The sequence below is a fragment of the Candoia aspera genome, chromosome 6, assembly GCF_035149785.1.
Source record: "Candoia aspera isolate rCanAsp1 chromosome 6, rCanAsp1.hap2, whole genome shotgun sequence".
Lineage (NCBI taxonomy): Eukaryota > Metazoa > Chordata > Lepidosauria > Squamata > Boidae > Candoia > Candoia aspera.
The window spans coordinates 43032386-43053300 of NC_086158.1; the positions used below are offsets into that span (position 1 = coordinate 43032386).

Sequence of the window (20915 nt, forward strand, 5' to 3'; positions counted from 1 at the left end):
AAACTATACAGAACTGAATATATAAGTCAATGCTGCATTCAAAATATGAGCTTACAAAAAACCTAGATTCCCTGAAGATGAAGTACACTAATCTTCCCCATCCTGATGGCCTCCAGAGGCACTGGAACAAAAATGACTATAACAGACAATTATGAAGAGATGTAGCCTGTGCACGTTTAAAGGTGATGTGGGGTGTATTTTGGATTTTCAAGCACCACAAACATTTTGGTGTGGCCTTTGCCCAGGTAAAGCAACAGCCGGGAATGACTCAGATCTCTTCTGTGCCTGTGGAGAAAGTAAGAACAGAGACGACGTGGTTGGCTTTGAACAGATTCCCTTAACGCTTTGAGGATTCAAGCGGGAGGAGAGGCAGGGAGCACTTGTACCCTGCCGGGGGCGTAGAAAAGGGTCTCTTCCCCCTCCCTCGCCACTCTGCCCGGCTCTCCCTTGGGGCAACACGACGCAGTTCTGCAGCAAGGGGGCCGCCCGAACCCAAGCCAAGCTCCTCCTCCTGGTGGCTGCGGTCAACAGGCTGTTCTGGTCGCTCAGCCAATCAAACGGCGGGCAGGGCTAGTCGGCGGGGCGCTCAGTGAACCTGCAGGAATCGCGCATCCCCAGAGAGCGCAGCATCAGCACCACAAGCCAGAGAAGACCGCGAGACGCCCCTCATCTCTGCCAGCCGGTATAGCCGCAGCTTTGCCAATGGTAGTGCCAGCCCCAGCCTCTCCCCGTCAAGAGCGGACTGCGGGAAGCCTTTGAGGTAAGCCGCAACCCTTCCATTTGTCCCGTAGGATTCCTGAGCTACCGCCCTGCTCTTTCGCAGCGCTGGCTCCCAGGGGATCAGATCTGCGGGGGGGGGGGGGGCGGGTGGCGACCTCGGGAGCCGCGTCTCTCGCGGATCTTAGGCGTTCTGCAGTGTCCAGGCGTATGCAGTGTCTAGTTGCGCATCGCTCTCCCCCGGCGCTGGCTGGGTTTCAAGAAAAGACAATGGAATCGACCAAGCTCCGGGCGATGCCGCTTTGAATTCACTGAGGTCGGGAAACAATGGTGTGTATGTGTGCTTGTCTAGTCATCAAGCCCTGCACCTAGCCTCCGTTTCTAGGAAGAATTAAAAGGCAACACAGTGCCGGATTTTTTATTTTTTCCCCAATCAGAAGGCAGAGCATTCGGGTGTGTGCGTCCATGTATGTGTATGAGTGATGTCATGGCCAGTAATGGTAGCAGGAAAAAAGGCGTTATAGTGGAAAACAGTTGGGTGCTCGCCCTTAGCAAAAGAAATTGCTTGTGGACCGTGTAGTATTCAGATACCGAGGCTGATCTCCTTGCTTGGGGCTTTTCCTTTATTGGAGAGGCAAAACACCCAGTTATAAGGCCTTTGATATAATCCAGCCTCCTGTTTGCTTTCATCAATCGTTATTTTTCTTGATCCATCAGAAAGAGGGAGACACCCTTTCTCTCTGGGCAGGTCCTGGGCTTTTGCTCTTCTGAGACACTCTTACTGTTAGTGGCACATTAATCATTAGGTGAGCTTCTGACATACACCCAGCCTGGAAAAAGGGATGCCTTGGTAATAAACACCACCCCACCCCTCATGTCCTGCACCAACGGCTGTGACTGAAGGCCATAAAGAGAATGCAGAGTCATGAGGACTGGGCAAGGACCCACCAGTCCATTAAATGCATATTCTGAGCTGCAATAATCACCATAATTAACTTAATTCCAGGGTTTGACCCAAACACACTTTTTACTGAAACACCTTTTGAAAAAGAAGGGGGTTAATATTCAAAATGTCTGCCTGTGGATAACATATTGGTTTCATTCATACCTGCTTATGGAAAAGACTAGTTATTTATAGCATCATTTTCTTTATGGGTGTTCTGGGGGCACTACAAAATCTTCAAAGGCATTTTAGAGGAACCTGTGACATAATGTATATCTTTTAAAAATGCTATTTTATAAGATTATGTTGGAGCAATTCTAATAGTAGTTAAACAAAGGTGAGTGCTCTGTCGTCTGTCACAGCTGAGGAAGGGGAAAGGTCTTCAGAACCTTTTTAAAAAAAGAGGTCTGGTGTGAGTGAAGAATCTGATGGGATGTCGCGTCAGCCATTTTACATGAATTAGAGCCCACACTGCTGTAGCAACAGTATCACCACTGGATTATATGCTGGTATTACAGCACCTCAGGATGCTACTTCTTCTGAGGGAATGTTTAGTTATACAATATGAAAACTATGGTCTTCTGTCTTAAAGAAAAATATCTGGTGGCATACTGAAACTAACTGTTAAGAAGTTTTATATATAAACATAATATATATACATAATGGTGTAAATTGGTTGAATTTGGGAGTTTCTGAGGGAGAAGGGAATAAATCTAAAGTATAAGCATTTGTACTATGATTAGACATAGCACCTAGTTTAAGCATCATAGGATACTATATCAATTGTCTGATAGTTCCAGAGAGTGGAAATTTTGATGAGGGAATGGAAATCTTGCTTTCAGGAAGAAATTATGCAACCTCCTCAATAATTTTGGAATCTTCTAGGCATGAGATATGTGACAGGGATTATATTTCTGGAAGGACAAATGTAGGGGCAGTTTACATGGTCTCCTTAGAAGTAATACAAGGCCATTTTAGGAACAGCTTGGCTGCAGAAACATGGCTGAATATATTGACTTGTGCTAGTGTGCAAGGACTTGAGTAACATATGTCTACTTTTTCCACCTTGAAGCATGGTAGAAGAATTGGAATTGGAAATATGAAGAAAGGGTAAGCTTTGTTTTCTAGAGATGTTAGATGGAAATACAAGTGGAAGTAAATATGATAATTTTCTAAACTAATTTGTGCATGCTATAGTTCTTGAGTTGGGCAGACATTTGCCAACAGTACCTTCAGCATTGTGGATCTGCTGTCAAAGCTAGTGGTACCCTTTGGGTGATTAATGACTGCCTGCTTTTCTCAGGGTCAGGAGAAGGGAAGGTCAATTTAGGGTTGTAAGCCTCATGCAGTATAATGAGCAAAGGACTGTATTTCACCTGAATCTTACATAAAGCAGATAATCACTTTGTAGAATGCAATCCTCTAATTGCTCTTTTTGTCTCAATTTTTCTTTTGCTTCACCTTTTAAAAACTGCCACTGAAATAGTGACCATATTATTCATTTTTTCAGCACAAGCTTTGAGTCTTCTGAGTGGGGACGCGGTGGCGCTGCGGGTTAAACCGCTGAGCTGTCGATCGGAAGGTCGGCGGTTCGAAACCGCGCGGCGGGGTGAGCTCCCGTTGCTCGTCCCAGCTCCTGCACACCAAGCAGTTCGAAAACATGCAAATGTGAGTAGATTAATTGGTACCGCTTCGGCGGGAAGGTAACGACGTTCCATGAGTCATGCTGGCCACATGACCTGGAAGTGTCCTATGGACAACGCCGGCTCCAAGGCTTTGAAACGGAGATGAGCACCGCCCCCTAGAGTCGGACACGACTGGACTTTACGTCAAGGGAAACCTTTACCTTTACCTTTGAGTCTTCTGAGAGATGCAAGTACGGGCTCATCCACAATAGCCTTTTGACAAGGTTACATTCTAGCTATACAATATTTTATCTTAATATTAATGAAGCTGCCAGTCTAACACATAATGCAAGGAAATTAATTCAAGGAGGTTTTTAATTATCAGAAATTCAAAGTGTGTAAATTTCCATCTAAAACTGAATTGTAGAGGTATAGTTCTAGTTAGCAGCAGTTACTTCCTGGATTTCTTTTAATGTGTCTCTTCATGTCCCTAACTAGACTAAGCTTAGTGGTTTACACATTCTGAGTTTTACATGCTCTTCAGGTGAGTGGGACTAGGGTCACTGATAAACTATTGCAAAGGAGGGGGGAGTTAATAGGGTTAGGGTTAAATACAACTAGTTAATGCAATCGTCAGCTAATTGCATTCTGAGAAGAAAAGTTGTATGGATGGCAGCAGTTCCAGGTCTCAGGTCCGTAGCTGTTATTATATTTTCTTTTTATTGTATTAGCTTTTGACCACACTGTAGAAAGACAAACATCCTTTGACCTTACCATGCAAATAATTTAAATTCTGTTCATAGATATTGTCTCACTACATGTATTCCTTGCAGAAATTTGATCCATAAATACTGTGATAGAAAGTTAATGTTAGAGAAGCAGTGGAAATGTAAGGTCCTGCATTATATTGAGTCAGATTGTTGGTTCACCTAAGCTAGCATTATGTACTGTGACCAGCCTGAAAAAACTGTTCCTGGGAATGCCTGAGAATTAACTTCAGGTATTATATATATAAAGCATGTGCTCTGCTGTTAAGCTAAGGCTGCTTCCCCTACTTCTAATTCTGTGTGGCATAAAAACTGTGTGCGTAAAAATGAATCACAATCTGAACTAATCTGTAGAGTGAATTGGCTGCAGAAAAGGCAAATACTATGTCGAACAAAGGAATTAGCTGTACAGCTCCGCACAGATTTCATCTCAGCTAGAAAGTTATGTCCAGTTTCTGATAATAGCATTTTGTATGTAGAGCAAACAAACTAGAGACATTTCAAAGAAGGAGAAGGAGAACAACTATTTCAATTTTCAAATATTTATAAGGGTATCATTAAGATAAAGGGGAATAACAATACAACCATGTATGAATAAAAACTGCAGCATGTTACACTTAAGAATGTATGAGAGGAAACAAAAGCATAGAGACTAAGAATAATTGGGCAGTGGAAGAAATGATCAAAATAAATTATGATATTTCCTCCTGAGATTTTGATTAGACTGGAAATATCATCTGTTGGAAATAGTTGGAAAAATCACTCAACTATTGGGAAACTGAACTGGAATGCCCTCTGAGTCATTCAAATTAATAAAATCTGTAAGTGTTAGTTGGGACAGTAGCTGTTGTATCAGTCTCCCTGCTGCATAGCTACCTCTCTGCGGAAGCTCCTGGACTCTGTGGCTGGGCTAATGGTGGAGTTCCCCAGGCTTATGGTACTGGAGGGTTTTAACCTGCTTTATCTGGGGGCAGAGTCTGAGGCAGCTTAGGAGGCAGCCTCCCTCCTCCCAGGTATCCCAAAGCTCTCCTTGGTTTACAGAGGAACTGAAGGAGATGAAATGGGAGAAGAAATGCCAAGAGCACCATGGCAGTAAGGGCAGTGAAATGTCAATATTTCTCCACCCTTACTGTGTCCATGGTTAGCTGACTGGTGGCCTTGTTCAAGGTAACCCAGGCCCCACTGGGGTGGGCTGGTTCGGAGGTTCACCTGCAAGGTTGCTGTGAGCAATTTGCTAGGCATCTGTTGGATAAAGTTGCTTGGATTTGCTCCATGTTGGACTGTAGCCTTGAGGTAGGTCCCATGGAAGTGACAGAGGCTCAGTCTAGCTTGGTTATCTGGGAGAAATTTGAACCTGTTAGTCTGATGAAGTCGACAGGGTTCTTGGAACTATAAGCTCAGCCACCTATATATTAGACCATGTCACTTCTGGCTCACTAAGGCTTCCCAGGAGGTGGCATATGGTTGGGTTTTGGTGGTTAATTCTTCTTTGAGAGTGGGGATGGTCCCACCATTAATTAAGGAAGTGGTGATGCTCCCCTTCCTCAAGAAGACATTGATAGAATGAATCAGGCTGACAGTTGTCATCTAGTCTCCAACCTTCCTTTTTTAGGGAAGGTTGTTGAGAAGGTGGTCATGAGGCATTTTCAGAGAATGCTGAAGGAAGTAGATTATCTGGATCTCTTTCAGTCAGCTTTCAGACCTGAGTATGGGACCAAAACAGCATTGATCACACTTGTGGATATTCTCTGGTGGAAGTGAGGTGGTGGTGGTGCATCCATCTTGGCCCTCCTTGACCTCTCAGCAGCAATCACGATATTCTTCTGGACAGGCTTTGGGGTTAGGAGGGGGCAGCACTGTGTTTCACTGGCTTTCTTTCTTCCTCCAAGGCCAATTCCAGACTGTGTTGATGGCAGGGAAAGAGGTCTAGCCCACAGCCCCTGCTTTTCAGGGTGCCTCAGGGCTCAACACTATCCCCACTCCTGTTTAACATCTACATGAAACCACTGGGTGAGGTCATTTGCCAGTGGGCTGATGATACCCAGCTTTTACATCTTTGTCCTGGGCTGACCAAGAGATGGAGGCTATCTCAGTGTCTGGAGGCTGTAGGGCGGTTGAATGGAGAAGAACTGGCTTCAGCTCAACCTAGTAAAACTGATTGGCTCTGGGTTTTAGGGCCAGATTGGTTTTTCTGTTGGGGCAGTGGCAGTGTGGTTCCGGGAACTTCCTATATCTTGTTCTGGATGGGGAGTGCATTGGGCATTATCCCAATCAAAACTGGTGCACAGTTTGGGGGTGTGCAAGGAACATGTGGTAGCCATGACTAGGAGGGCTTTTTGCACAGTTTCATATTGTGTGCCAGTTATGCTCTTTCTTGGACCAGGAGCTCTTTTTACAGTCACTCAAGTCTTAGTCACCTCCCAAGTGGACCATTGCAATGTGCTGTACATGGGGCTGTCCTTGAAGATCATCCAGAAGCTGCAGCTGGTTTAAAATATTGCGGCATGGGCACTTTTGATGAGAGCATGTTATAGCTTTGCTCTGTGAACTGCATTGGCTGGTAGTATACTTCTGGGTGCAGTTCAAGGTGCTGGTGGTAACCTATAAAGCCCTTCATGGCATTGAACTGGGTTATTTGTGGAATTGCTTCTCCCCAATTATTTCTACCTGACCCATTAGATTCAACAGAATAGGGATGTCATCTGGTGGGACCCAGGAAGAGAGCCTTTTCTGTCATTGTGCCTGCCCTATGGAACATCATCCCCCCAGAGAGATTGGTTCTGGCCCTGTTGGCCTTGAAGACATGGCTGTGTTTCCAGGCTATCATTTAGACTGTGTGAGATGGTTGTGTTAATCATGGTTCAATAGGTTTTTTAACTTGCTTGCCAGTTATGTATTTTATTTTCAATGTTGTGTTTTTTAACTGTTGTTAGTTGCCCAGAGTCACCACAGTGAGATGGGTGGCCATATGAATAGATAGATAAATATAAATACATAAATACATAACTATTCTAGTGCATCATGTTGTTTATATTAGAATCTGCTTTAGTTAGTTTTTGGGATACTTTAAACTTCAAGGCTTAAAGTATTTTTTCAATTCAAGTAATATTGCCTTTTCAGTTTGGTTTAGTTTTTTACAATGGGTAATCTCCAGATGTGCTAGACTACAGTTCTTAGCATCCCCTAGCCAGCTGTATTTGGTGGGAGTTGTGATTGGCACTTCTGGAGGATACCCAATTGGGAAAAACTGGTCTAGACATTTATGAGTTTTACTTCACTCATCCATAGCAACTTAGTCTAGGCTAAGGAATAAATAAGTAACAATGCTGAATGCAGTAAAATAAAGGATATCTCTCTATCTCTCTGTCTCTCTATGTTTGAATCATGCAGCCAAATATTAGTCAGTTTACCGTACTGCATTTCCTATTCAGCTGCAAATTGAATTCTTAGTGAGCATTTATGTATGGTGCTGCCTATTTTCTTTACCTATTATCTTTGTAAAAAAAAAAAAAAGACTGGAGAGCTGTTGTTAAAGCAACAACAATAATGGAAGTTTCTGGCAGGGGGACCCAGAAAATCCAGAAGGAAGCCAGCTCTTCCAAGTCACAGACACCAAATCTGGGATCTTCCTAACAGTTCAAAGCCCCAGTAGAGGTTTTTACAATTGTTCACTCACTCTAAAAACTTTCTAGTGGGGTAATAGCTTTGCTGGATTGGGGGATATAGTTAGACAGCGAAGAATGTCCCTTTTAAACATGGGTGTGATTATGTTAAATAGTAGGATCCATATAGATATTACTCTTTTAACTTGTCTGTTTCTTTTTCCCTTTATGTTTTTGGATGTTTTGAAAGGGATAAGATTTTCATTCTGCTTTTTATTTCCTGCTTAGCAAATGGAATGAAGTTACTCCTCCCACTCCAGTGATGCCTATTTGTCTTGTGTTCAGTGGGCAGCAACTGAGAAAGTGAGGTAGCTCAGAACACAAAGGATCAGATAAAAGTAGTTCCCTGCAGAACCAAGAAATTGTCTGCTTCGATATGTTGCTGAACTCTTTCTCCTGCCATCCTTTATTATAGGCAATGCCAACTGGGAGTTGGAGCTGGAGTTCAGCAACCTCTGGAGGGCAGCATGTTGTGCACCCCTGGTAAAACATTGACATCAGCCCCAACTCATTTTCCACATTAATTCATTACATCCAATAATGAAGCATCTTGCATAAAAACAGTTCCAGCTATTTGTTGTACAAGCAAATTGGAGGTACCCAAAATGTTGTAGTGTGCAGTGTTCCTGTTCAGGGTTGTAGCTAGATTGGAACAGATATTCCAGTCTATTTTCTTTTGCTCTCCTTATATTGGATTTTCATATATCCCTCCAACCCTGTTTTCCTCTTTTAGTCTCCCATAATGTAAATGTAATGTAAAGCATTAGTTTGTGTTTCTGCAAATTATAAAGACCCACACATTATAAAGACCCACACATCCACAAGACTATGTTTCTTCTGTTGGTGTACATGACACACAATGAAATTAATACATTCCATAGGCTTACTGTGTAAATATCTGTGGAATCTGGCATAGCTTTCTGCTATTACTTTCACCACTGACAAACTTCTGATTTACCACTACAACTCATACAATATATCCACAATAAATGAGTTCATCTTACCTCCTGGCCCAGTGGTGAAGAGAACAGCTAGTTTCCAACACCTTGTGAAAGGCTGGCAGGGTTGGAGCCTTCTGAATCTTGGGGGGTGTGCTTTCCACAGAGCATGTGGAAGAGAAGGCATATGTTTTGGATCCCATCAGATGGCATTGTTTAATAGAAAGGACCCAGAACATATCTGTCCTGTCAGATCTTGTGAGATGGGCAGAAATAATTGGAGACAGATGATCCTACGAGTCATTTGTGCATGACTTCCTACATGCATATTTAGAAGGAAATCCTATTGACTTCGTTGGACTTATTCTCAAGTAAACATATAGAGAGTCAGAGCCTAAAATTACATTAAAATAACTGCAGCAGATAAATCCATCCTTAGTGGGCAACAACTTTTTTTCATCAAATGTGTATCCACAAATCTGCCTTTAGTGAAATAATGCACATGTACAGCTTTGGGCATTCACAAAGAAAAATTGCCAGGCAGGAGACAGAGAGATGTTTAATCCCTTCATTTCCTGCTGGATAGTTAAATCTTCAACCCCCTTCCCTAATACCCCTTCTATGTGTCAGAGTCCCATTTAAGAAAAAAAAAAAAGGTAAAAGGTCTGGATGGCATTTGCAGGGGAGAATCATCTGAAATTATGACTTTGTGACATTCTTTCAGGGATATGAAGAATGTTATCATACTGTGCCCCCCCTGCCCCAAATTCTCTTCTCATGGCTAAACAATCCCAATTCTTTCAACCTCTCTTCCATGGGACTAGTACCTAGTTCCTTAATTATGGTTGTGGCCCTTCTCTCAGTCCTTTCCAGTTTGTCTTAAACTTTCTGAAAGTAAAAGGACATATTTCTCATAGGTCCAGAATTATTATTTCCTGGAATCTGGAAACAAGATACCTCTTTTCATCCAAAACTGCACTTGCAGGTATCTAATATCTGCCAGAGACATGTGGGTACATAATTAATTTTCATTTTATTGCAACATATTTGGACATAACCACTCTAATGTTTTTTTCTTTTAAATATTGTGTGATGTTTGGATGGTGCAGTATACTGGGTAGCCTATTGCTAAATAATAGGTGCATTCTTCAGGACTTGATCTTCCACAACAACCTTGAAAAGTAATTTAATTTTTCAGCACTAAGTGAAAACATATCCCAGAAGGCAGTGAATGTGAGATCCTTGTTAGTATAGTTGAAACATCTAGCAATTTAGTATTTTACTTCTGCAAGAATCTGTTTATTCAAAACTGATGATTAAAAATTTAAAAATCCACTCGTACTTAGTCTAGGCACTTCTATACTACCACCATTTCTATTTCAATTTCCCAACCTCTCCCCAAACAATTTAAAGTATACCTTGATCATCTTTACTTCTGCCAACCTTAAAACATAGAAACTGTGCAGAGAATACCATGAGCTAAGCAGTGCTCATCCTCCAGCTGACCAATAGGAGAGTATCAAGTAGGTAATCCAACTAGTGTCTTACCCCCCTGAAGCTTTTGCCAGTCCTGGAGTAGCTCCACCCCCACAAAAAACCCTCAATCCCCTCAGCCCCATTCCACACAAATGGGAAAAAAAACTACTAGTACCTGCCAACCATGTTTTAGTACATGTGTGCATTTGTCTGGTGGTTTGGAAAAAAAAACTGAGAAGTTACTATACATGAAAATTTCATGGCTACCAACCTATTTATTTATTTATCTATCAAATTTGTCACCGCCCATCTCCTCCCACTGGAGGGACTCTGGGCAGTTTACAACAAAATCCTCAATAAAACAATAAATATATAAAATACATTATAAAATTACATATTATTAATAATATAAATAAAAATAAAGTCCAGATGGCTATATCATTTTATTGTAGCATTTTAAAACTCCTATAAGTTGTGAAGGTGAAATATTAGAATATCAACAATTTTGCAACCTGATGCTTTCCCTAATAGATCTTATCATGATCATATATTGCTAAGGTGCCTATATTGAGGGACAGGGTAAGATGAATTCTAAACAATACAGGGAACCTCCAAGAAAAGGAAGCTGAATCTGTAGTAGGAGAACAAGAAAGCTGCTTTGAAGCCAGGAGGCAAAGTAAAGTGAGAGTTCTCATTTGTGGGAAAACAAAGTTCCACTAATTGGAAAATAGACACAATGATTCAAAGAAAAGAATAGCTTTCCTTTGATTTCAAATATACCAGAGAAGAACCAGAAATAAAATCAACTTATCTCTCAAAAACAGACCAACATAGAGATCAAACAGGTTCAGAGCTGATCTGGAAGTGGTGCAAACTCTTATGTAGAAATGGCCTGTACTAGTCACTAATGGCTTTGATGAGATTGCTTAGTGGTTTATAACCAACTATTGAATGAGTATTTTGGATGGCAGTTTTGTCTTTCTCATGGTAGATTTTCAATGCCTTCCATATGAATGTGATGCACATTCTTTTAGTCTTAACTTATGTGTGGGCATTTAAGATAAACATCTTGAGGCTAGACTAATTCAATAATGGGATCAGTTTGTATCAGTCTGGTGATGCCTGTAGGGTAGAATGGTAGAGGTCTCAAAACACCTCTCCCAGAAGTTCTCACCCTCTTGGAATAGCAACATGGTAGCTCTTACTTCCAGCACCTATCTTCAGCCTCACCTGCTGTCTTTCCCCCAACTCTGGCATGTCAGAGAAATAGAGCTTCCAGTCCTTGTGTTACTCTCTGGCAATTACTGTACAGAAGTGAAAATAAAGTAAATGCTGTAGTACCACCTCCAGGCCATATTGCATCTGAAATAAGTAATTAAAGCTATTGGTCCTTCTCCCCTTGAACCAACCTCACATGGCATACACAAAATAAAACTTTATTTAAAAAATAAAACTAACTTTTAGCTTTAAATATTAGAATGTGGGTAATTTATGCTGAAAAAGATAAATTACTGTGCTGTTCTGCTTTGAAGATCCAGCAACTAGAAATGAAAGGAACAAGGAAAAGATCCAGTGGACCATATAAAAGTAAATATGTCACAAATCACAAGATGGTACTGATCTGCTACCAATGAAGATAAATAAACAAGTTCCTTGAAGATTTGTTTCACATTGACAGAAAAATGCAATATTCTTAAAATATGCAGAGACATAAAAATAATTGCAGCACACATAAAATAAAGATTAAAGTTAGTACAGTTTATGTTGTTTATCTATTTTTACCCAGGCCCTGAATCAGATTTCAATTTACTCTTCTGATTTCAATTTATTTGGATTTCCTTTTTGTTCTTCTGGAAGTTCCAGCCTTTAAACTGGGGCTGAAAGAGACTGATTCTAGTTTGTTCTTTTCTATCCCAAAACACAATTTTTTCCTTGTCTCCCTTCCCCTGGAGATTTGCCTGCATTTTCCCAAAAGAACATTTCATCGTCTCAGAAAGGGAGAAGTTGGGGCAAATATGCCTTTTGCTTACATTTGCCCATGTTTAAGCAAAATGTTGGAGATGCATCCTACATCTAATTCCAGCATCGGGTAGGGTTTGATTAGATACCCTACAAAGACTTCTTCAACTCTTATGATTCCATGGCTCAAGAACAGTATACAAGCAACTCATATCTTTAGAAAAGTATGATTTTTGTAAAGTGTTACTACAGGAATAAAAGGGCCTTTGTAGCAAGTCGTTTTAAGAAAAGATCTGTTTTGTACTTTATTGGAATGTAGAGCTTCATATGAATTTAGGATGGCTCATATATATGAAAGTTAATCTTCCTACAATCAAAAGTAAACAACCTGATACTAGATCAGGTTCTTACCAAAATAAAGAACAGATGTAAATTGTATCTCAAAAGAGATTTGTTGATGGCCTTTAAGTACAGGAGAAAGAGGTGCAATAAATCTGAACACCAAGTGTTATAAATAGAACTTGTATTAGCTGTAATTCTTTTATAATGGCTTGTTTTGCTACAATAAACTTTTCTGGTGTTCATTACCTAGGTAATATATTCTTGCAATATTTTGCCTTGTCAGCCAAGAGAGACCTGACAGCTGTGTCTGTGCTATTTTGGGTTAACATTCTTTCTTGTCCATATTTTGCTGAATGCTGAGTTGCAGTACAAGTTCCACACAGTTTCTGTTAAGTGCAACAATTCACCAACCAGTGGGAAGATCAGGGTGGATATCTATATTCAGATTATTTTCCCCTCCCTGTTCAGTCCTCCGGAAGACAGTAATAGTTGTAAGCATGTACTATATGCAAATGCTTTGTATGTCTGCATGTGTTCTTGTGAAAAAAATGTAATTTATATCCTAGAATTCTAGAAGTATATATGGTTGCTCTTCACCTTGCTGAGTTCTCTATTATAATACCAATGTACCATTTTTTTATACAATGGAAGTTGCTAGAGTTTGCAAGTACAGGATTTATGATGACAATTATGGGACATTAATGGACAGATAAATGTCAATTTGCCAATTTATAATGCTTTATAAAGAATGCTCATACAGAGAAAGAATGTACATACAGAGAAAATGCTTCTTGTACTGCGATTCAAAAGGTAAGAAGTGACAAGGAAGTATGTGGAGCTAGTTTCAAATGAATTTACAGTATTTGGAAAATCTGGAATGTTGATGTTAATGTTCTAAAAAGCATGGGCACAAATGAGTGTTCGGGAAGGAGCAGTGAAGGGACAGGAGAAAAGAAAAAGCCATGAACTCAGTCATACTTCCCAAAGGGGGAAAATGAGGTGCTGTGGATGTTCCCCATCTTCAGAGACCTATCCTTCTGTTCCCAGCCCTTGTGCCTAAACATATTAATCTCCTAAAGAGAAAAATGGTTGAAAGGATGATACATTGTGGCCTAATGACTAAAGGATGATGACATTGTCTGGTAATAGTCCATTAGCATTATAAGGTCTGCCTGGAAGCAGTCATTGTGTTTGCAGCACAGATACCTTGCTTGTTCCCTTTGGAGTCTTCTTTGCTTCTCTGATACTTCCCACCTTTCTCAGAAAATGCTGGATGTGGCTGAACTGAGTGCTTTGCTTAGCTCACTGAATTATTAATATTGAAAACAAATATGGAGGTGGGCCTTGGAGGCTTAGCTCAATTACTCAGATGTGCAGGGAAGCCAGGCTTTCTTTGATTTTATGCCAGCTTTGTAAAGAGCATAAAAAATGTAAGAAAAAAAAGACTTCTGAATGTTCACATCTTCCACAATACCTTCCTTTTAAGCAGTGTTATATAATTCTGGAATGTTAAAAGATCACCCTGGCTTACATTAGGGAGAATTTCAAGTTTATGATCCATTTACATTTTTTAAACTAAGACATTATCAGAAGGGTGGTGCTGAATTGGTTGTTCTTTCTTATAGAATGACAATTATACCCACATAGCCTCTGTTCCTCAAAGCTTAGAATAAAAATAAATGCATGACAGAAACACTTTCTGCCTTCTTGTTTGCACAGCCTCAGAAGACATAGCCAAAGGCTGCTGTTTTCCAGTGACGTCTTTGTCAATAACCTTTGTGCTTTGTGCAAGCAGCTGTCAGACCAACTTTTTTGGAGGTTCTTAAAGCTGTTCAGCCTGTCATTTGTTGTTGTTTTTTCCCCTCACCCTCTGCCCAGGTGCTGGTCCATGGCTAGTCAACAAATACTGAGGTTCTCTATAGAAAACTGGATCATGGGGGCATCTGCAAAGTAACTAGTGCCACAGAAATTCTTGTTAATATTCCTTGCTAAATTAACTTGTTTAATCATGATTAATCAGTTTTGTAATGGAAATTTTGCTTTTCCACTGCCAAAACATATCCTATACATTACAAAGGTGCATTGTTATCTTTGGGAGAAGATTTTATTAGTTCTCATGCTTTAGGAAATCCTGATGTCTTCTGCCTATACTGGGACTGCAACTCAGAATTCCAACCCATCAGAAAAGAGCCAGATTGGCTAAAGATTCTAGCAACTGCATTCACAAGATCTTTGGAGGGCACCGGGGTGAAGAAGGCTTATCTATGAATCTTTTGTATATTTAATACTTGAGAAATTTTACTCAAAAGGGGGACCCTCCCACACATATAGCACTGATAGTTTTTGCAGGGATTTTGGAGACATTTCAGTATATTTTGGATAGGCGTATGTCTGAAGACAACTTACTACTATTTGGCAGGCAAAATATCCTGTTTTGGACTAAAGAAAGTTAATGATTTCACTAAGTTTTAACATTTCTATGTAGGTATTTACCATGGTTTATTGAATAAACCACCATTGGCTGTGTTCATGCAACATGCTTAACCAAAATTATACAAACCATATTATGGCTTAACGTACAGTGGAGTCCTTGGTGCTCTCTGAGCCTTGTTGTTTCCTTGCAGATGTTTCATTGCCAGACTAGGCAACATCTTCAGTGCAAAGAGGGAGTGGGCCTTGCTCTCAGTTTATATACGGTGGCTTGCCCTGCTTGTGTTGGTAGGGGTGTTGTTCTCTCCTTGGGAGTTCTTTGATTGGGCTGTTGTTTGCTGCTTGGTTGATTGCCTGAGTTAATAGTTCCTTGATTAGGGTGTATTGTGCTGTTTGATGGTTCATCTGGTGTTAATCCTAGTGTTGATTTTTGCATATCTGGGTGTTGATTGCTGGCAAGGGAGTGTACCGGTCTTTCGGCTTTTCTATTGTCTCTTTTGAATGGTATGTAAATGTTTACCTCTATGTGTCTGTTGATGCTGCTTTGTCTGAGCGCCAGGCTTCCAGGAATTCTCTGGTGTTTTTGGATTTGGCTTGGTTTAGGATGCTCACAGTTTCCAGAAACCTAAACCAAGCCAAATCCCAAAATGCCAGAGAATTCCTAGAAGCCTGGCGCTCAGACAAAGCAGCCATCAACAGACACATAGAAGTAAACAACATTTACATACCATTCAAAAGAGACAATAGAAAAGCCAAAAGACCAGTACACTCCCTTACCAGCAATCAACACCCAGAAGTGCAAAAATCAACACTAGGATTAACACCAGATGAACCATCAAACAGCACAATACACCCTAATCAAGGAACTATTAGGCAATCAACCATGCAGCAAACAACAGCCCAATCAAAGAACTCCCAAGGAGAGAACAACACCCCTACCAACACAAGCAGGGCAAGCCACAGCATATAAATTGAGAGCAAGGCCCACTCCCTCTTTGCACTGAAGATGTTGCCTAGTCTGGCAATGAAATGTCTGCAAGAAAACAACAAGGCTCAGAGAGCACCAAGGACTCCACAGTTCAACCCTGAGCTACAAATATTCGCTTCAGTTGGTTAATGTATAGTGTAAATCAGTCCTTTCTCTCCTTATTATGCAACATTAATTTGAAAGAAAGAATTTTAAAAATTTAAAGTTATCTGGTGGCCATTTTTAAAAGTGGTAGAAGTGTCATTTTCCTTCTGAGTAGGCTGACCTATGTGCATACCTACCTGGATAAGATTTTCATATAATTATCTTTATTTCTTTGAGTACCAGTTACTTGTAGTCCTTTGGAATTAATCATTGTTTGAAATTCTCTCCATTTGTTGGCTTTATTGGGGTGAGTTTTCCACCACACTTAATAGGACTTGTGTCCTGCTCTAATCCAGAAGGACTTTGAGTGGCTTACATTCCATTCTACAGTAAGATGGAACAATCATAAGATCATAACAATATCATATCATAAGAACAATCTGAGCAATACAATAAACCACCATGCTTGAGGTCATGTTGAGCTTCAAGAGATACTTTCTTAACACCTTTCTAATTCCTTCTAGGGCATTTTGAGGAGTAAAATCCTAGCAAGAGGATAAAAATTTGCAGCTCACCAGGATGGCAGGAGCCTCAGTAAAGGTGGCAGTGCGGGTGCGTCCTTTCAATTCCCGAGAAATGAGCAAGGAATCCAAATGCATTATACAAATGACAGGAAACACCACAAGTGAGTAACTTCTGTGTCATTTTCTACTAGATACTTCAAACTGCATTTGAGTTTCATTTCTTCAATTTGTGATTGATATTAATCAAAGAGAAGATGTGGAAGAACTTAGTCAAAGAGGTTTTGCAATTTACTATATAGATAGTAGAATCATTTAGTCTTTTACAAAATTCTATCAAGCATTGTCCTACTGTGGGAAAGTACATGCTTGGTATGTGGGAGAAAATGTATAATTATTTTGATATGTTTGTTTCCATGATGCCATTTCCTAGTAATGGCAAGAAGTTGGATCAAAGCTTAATAAGAAGCTGAAGCCTTCTGCTTCAAGTGGAGATAGTTGTAATTGGAGCGTTATGCAATGTTGAGGGATAATTTTGATTAATTTTATTCCACAAATAGAGCAGAATGATCAGGTCTACTCTGCAGGATTTGTAGAGACAGATGTAGAAACTCCTATCTCCAATGATTGGGAGGTTGTTGAAAATGAAACATTCTCTTTTGAGCAGGACATTTTCCATTTGGCTAGCACATCATCACAGTCTCACTTAGAGTTTTCCCCAACCCTTGCCGATTAAACATCAACATCATGGCTGACTGGGGACTTCTGGGAGTTGAAGTCCACACATCTTAAGGTTGCCAAGGTTGAGAAACACTGATTAAGGTGTTATGACCAAGTTATATCCACAAGATATGCAAATAGTTCTGGCTTCTCTTTCCTTCTTCTTTCCCTCTCTCTTCTCCCAGCTGCTGTAGGGACTGGACTTTTAGGTGTATTATATAACAGATAGGAGTGGAGGCTGACAGAAAACAGGGAAATAAACAATTGGAATAAATTCCAGATTCATTCGCTGGCAGTTTGGAAGGGACAACAGAAATCTCCAGATTGTGGCCTCGCAACCCTATGCACAGATTTATAAAGAAATCTGATTGCTCTATATTAGGCTGTGTGTCATAGTAACTTGGGTAGACTATTAAAAGCATTTGTGTAGCAGTGTTGAGGAGTTATCACCATTTTCGTTTATTATTATTTTTAAAATTTTTGTAGACGTGCATATCATTAAAATGTATGCAGATGTTATAGTGTGAAAATGAATATATAAACAACATTGGCAAGTTGGGAGATAACTCCTGACAATGATGGAGAGAGAGTGAAGGGTATATCTGTCTTGCTGTAGAGATATGGAAGCATAGAAAATCAAAAAGCTAGAAGTATAATCAGGAAACAAACAAAAAAATCAAGTAAATATGCTGTTCACCAAAACACTGAATCATATGAGCTACATCAGCTTACTCTGAAAAAAACAAATAGATGAAGATCTGAGACAGTATGGACTGTTAATACCAGCCCTACTTGCTTTAGGCCTAGAAAAAAAACCTTGGTAGAATTTAAGCAGAGGATATGGGATTTAGGCATTCAGGTAGACAGAGCCAAACGTTCTTATCTCCCTTACAGATGAATTGCTCTCTCCTCTTGGACACTCCCCAATTACTTCTATAAGATTCTGCATGCCCCACATAGAAGGGTCTTCTCCCTAGTCTGTATAGATGCTCTTCTTACTAGGGTGGCAGCCGGTCAATATACCATTCTATATGAAGACTAAATATATATTTGCTCAAACATAGAGGTTGAGCCTGTTTCACACATCCTTCTAAAGGGCCCATTGTATTCTCATTGGCGATCAGAGTTAATACACCCCCCCTTGAGCCTGATAGACTCTACTCATGAAGAGGAGATTGAGGTATTGTTACTAAACAACCAATACCCAGGTGTTTCGAAGGCAGTAGCAAAATTTTTATCTATAGCCTTAGCTTATAAAAACCATTTGGTACCTCCAATGAACTGCTAATGTTACAGGGTTTCTTCCTCTTATATATGTATGTATTATTATTAGGCTGACCATACATCCTGTTTTGAATGGGACAGTCCCATTTTTTTAACATTTCCCAACTGTCCCGTCATTTTAATATAAATCTCAATTTTGTCCTGTTTTTTAAAAATGTTGGAGCTGTTATGGGGAAAAGCGGGAAAGAATTGAAATTGAAATTGAAAAGGGGGCTGACTTGGCAGCAGTTCTCAATCTGGCGGGAAACCTAGAGCAGAACTGCAGGAACAGCTGATTGGCGGTGAGCAAGAGGAAGAGTCGCTGCTGCCAATCAGTGCAGTGGAAGACGGTCAGAAAAGCACACCCAGCAGAAAAGAAGCCAATTGGCTCTCAGGCCAAAAAGGCAGGAAGAAAATAAAATAAAAGGGCGCACCAGAGAGGAACAGGTTGTCGGGGAAAACCATTCACTAGACTCCTCCGTTCCTGTCCTCTCGTCCCAGCTTGCTGCCACCCTCAGCCCTCCGCTTCTCCAGCCTCCTGCCGCCTTGTTCCTCTCCTCCCGTCCCAGCCTACCCCTGCCCTCAGCCCTCCTGCAACCTCTCTGCCCAACGCCACCCCTGCACCAGCCTCTCCAGGCCCAACCATTGCTGCACCTTCCCCTCCTGCACCTTCCCAGCTTACTGTCGATAAGTTTTTAATTGTCTTTTTTGTGAATACGGAATATTACATAAGATTAACCCCATCCTATTTTGCCATACCAATGTCCCGTTTTTGTCTCAAGGAAATATGGTCAGCCTAATTATTATGTATGTAAATATTAATGGTGTGCTGTGTTTTAAATTTTGTGACTTGATCTTGGATGGTAAATTAAAAAAAAGCCCAAAACATTTTAATCTAGCATGTTGTATGAACCTAGCTTCAAGCTGTTAGTATATAGTTTATTCAGTGTAATATGAGCCTAGAAAACTGAGTCAACCATGTTTGATTTAATTATAGGAGGTATGTTCTGAGATTAAATCAGTGTGAGACAGATCAGATAATTGGAGTTAACTGAGTTACAGAATCAGTACAGAGATCAGACATGACAGAATCAGGACTGAAACCAGGCCAGTTGAAAGCACAGGGATCAGGGCCTGAATACTGGAACCTGAGGATCCAGTGCATTTCTAGGTTCTCAGTGCAGCCAGTTCAGGTCGTCTGAGTGAATTCTTTCCTGTGAAAAGACCTTTTTTCATCTAAGCCCTTCTTCACTGGCCCTGAACTGTCACCTGCCAATGTGAGCCAAATCTAAAATGATGGTTTTGTAGGGTTTTAGATGCCCTGTTGCCAAATTCTGGAAACCAGAAATTCTACTGAGATGTCTGATTTTGGGTTTGGAATAGGTCTCTGAAGATGACTCTTCTAGTGGAATCATGAAAATATTTGCTTTACCCCACTTGTTAGGTCTTGAATCAATTCTCTTTTCTTAAATATGTTGCCTTTTCTCATTAATTTTCTTATTTTGTTTCTCTTTTCACATTCATTCCCATAAACATTCTCCTTCTCTTTCTCTCCCTTTCTCTTAATTGTTACTAGGGATTCTGTTTTTCATTGCTCTGTACAGATGTTAGAACCAGAGCAATATCCTATTGACAACATTCTGACTGTGCTCCCTGATTTCTTAGCTCCTGATCCTAGCTGTTTGGTTTTGGATATAATTCAATTCCTGCAATGATATGAAGCAAAAGTCTGTTGTGAGGATGAAAAGTTATGGCATATATAACTGAGACTTGGGTGGTCCTGGAGGGTTTCCCCTCTTGGAAATATGCCCACCTGGCTTTCAGGTTTGGCACCTTCTGAGACCTTGGGGAGGGGGGAGGGGTGGCTATTGTTATCCACAAGTGTTGAGGACTCTTAGAGGCTTTGACCTGCAGATAATTGGATGTGAGACCCTCTGTCTTAAGTTGGGCCTTGTGGAACAGTTGGATTATTGCTGGTATACCCCCCTCCCCATTGCTGAGCATCATCTCTGCTTGAGCTACTGAATTCTATTGCCAGGTTGGTGGTAGAGTCCCCAAGGCTGATCGTCTTTGGGGACTTCAACTTGCCATCTGGTGATGCTGAGTCCAGGGTGGCTCAGGAGTTCATGGCCTCCATGGCAACCATGGACCTGTCCCAAATGACAGAAGGCCCAACACATACTGGAGATCTCACATTAGATCTGGTTTTGTCTTGGGGAAGTTGTAGTTGATGTGGTATTGTAGGACATTACCATCGTCTGTTGCCATGGTTTGGTTCTCTTTGGCTGCCCTCTGACTTGCTGGGACCATCCACATCAGCAGGGAGAAAGGACCTGTTAGGTTGGCCCACCCCAGGTGACTGATGGACCTTGTTGGGTTCCAGAGGGATCTTGTGGTTTTTCCCAAGGATCTGCAGCCAAGGGATCTTGGCTGCAGCCTGGAATAGGCATGTGACTGAGGTCCTGGACTGGATTGCTCCT

The 20915-nt window shown here is 40.8% G+C and overlaps 1 protein-coding gene across 1 annotated transcript in view; it reads left to right on the top strand.

Annotated features, from left to right (window-relative positions):
* The first annotated feature begins 604 nt into the window (after positions 1-604).
* The window catches only part of KIF1A (kinesin family member 1A), a 115264-nt gene continuing 94953 nt past the window's right edge, over positions 605-20915 (top strand). Inside the window, exons 1-2 of the mRNA XM_063306893.1 lie at positions 605-760; positions 16456-16616. Of these exons, the coding sequence (XP_063162963.1) occupies positions 16511-16616 (106 nt within the window). The 5' untranslated portion in view covers positions 605-760; positions 16456-16510. The remainder of the gene's footprint in view (positions 761-16455; positions 16617-20915) is intronic.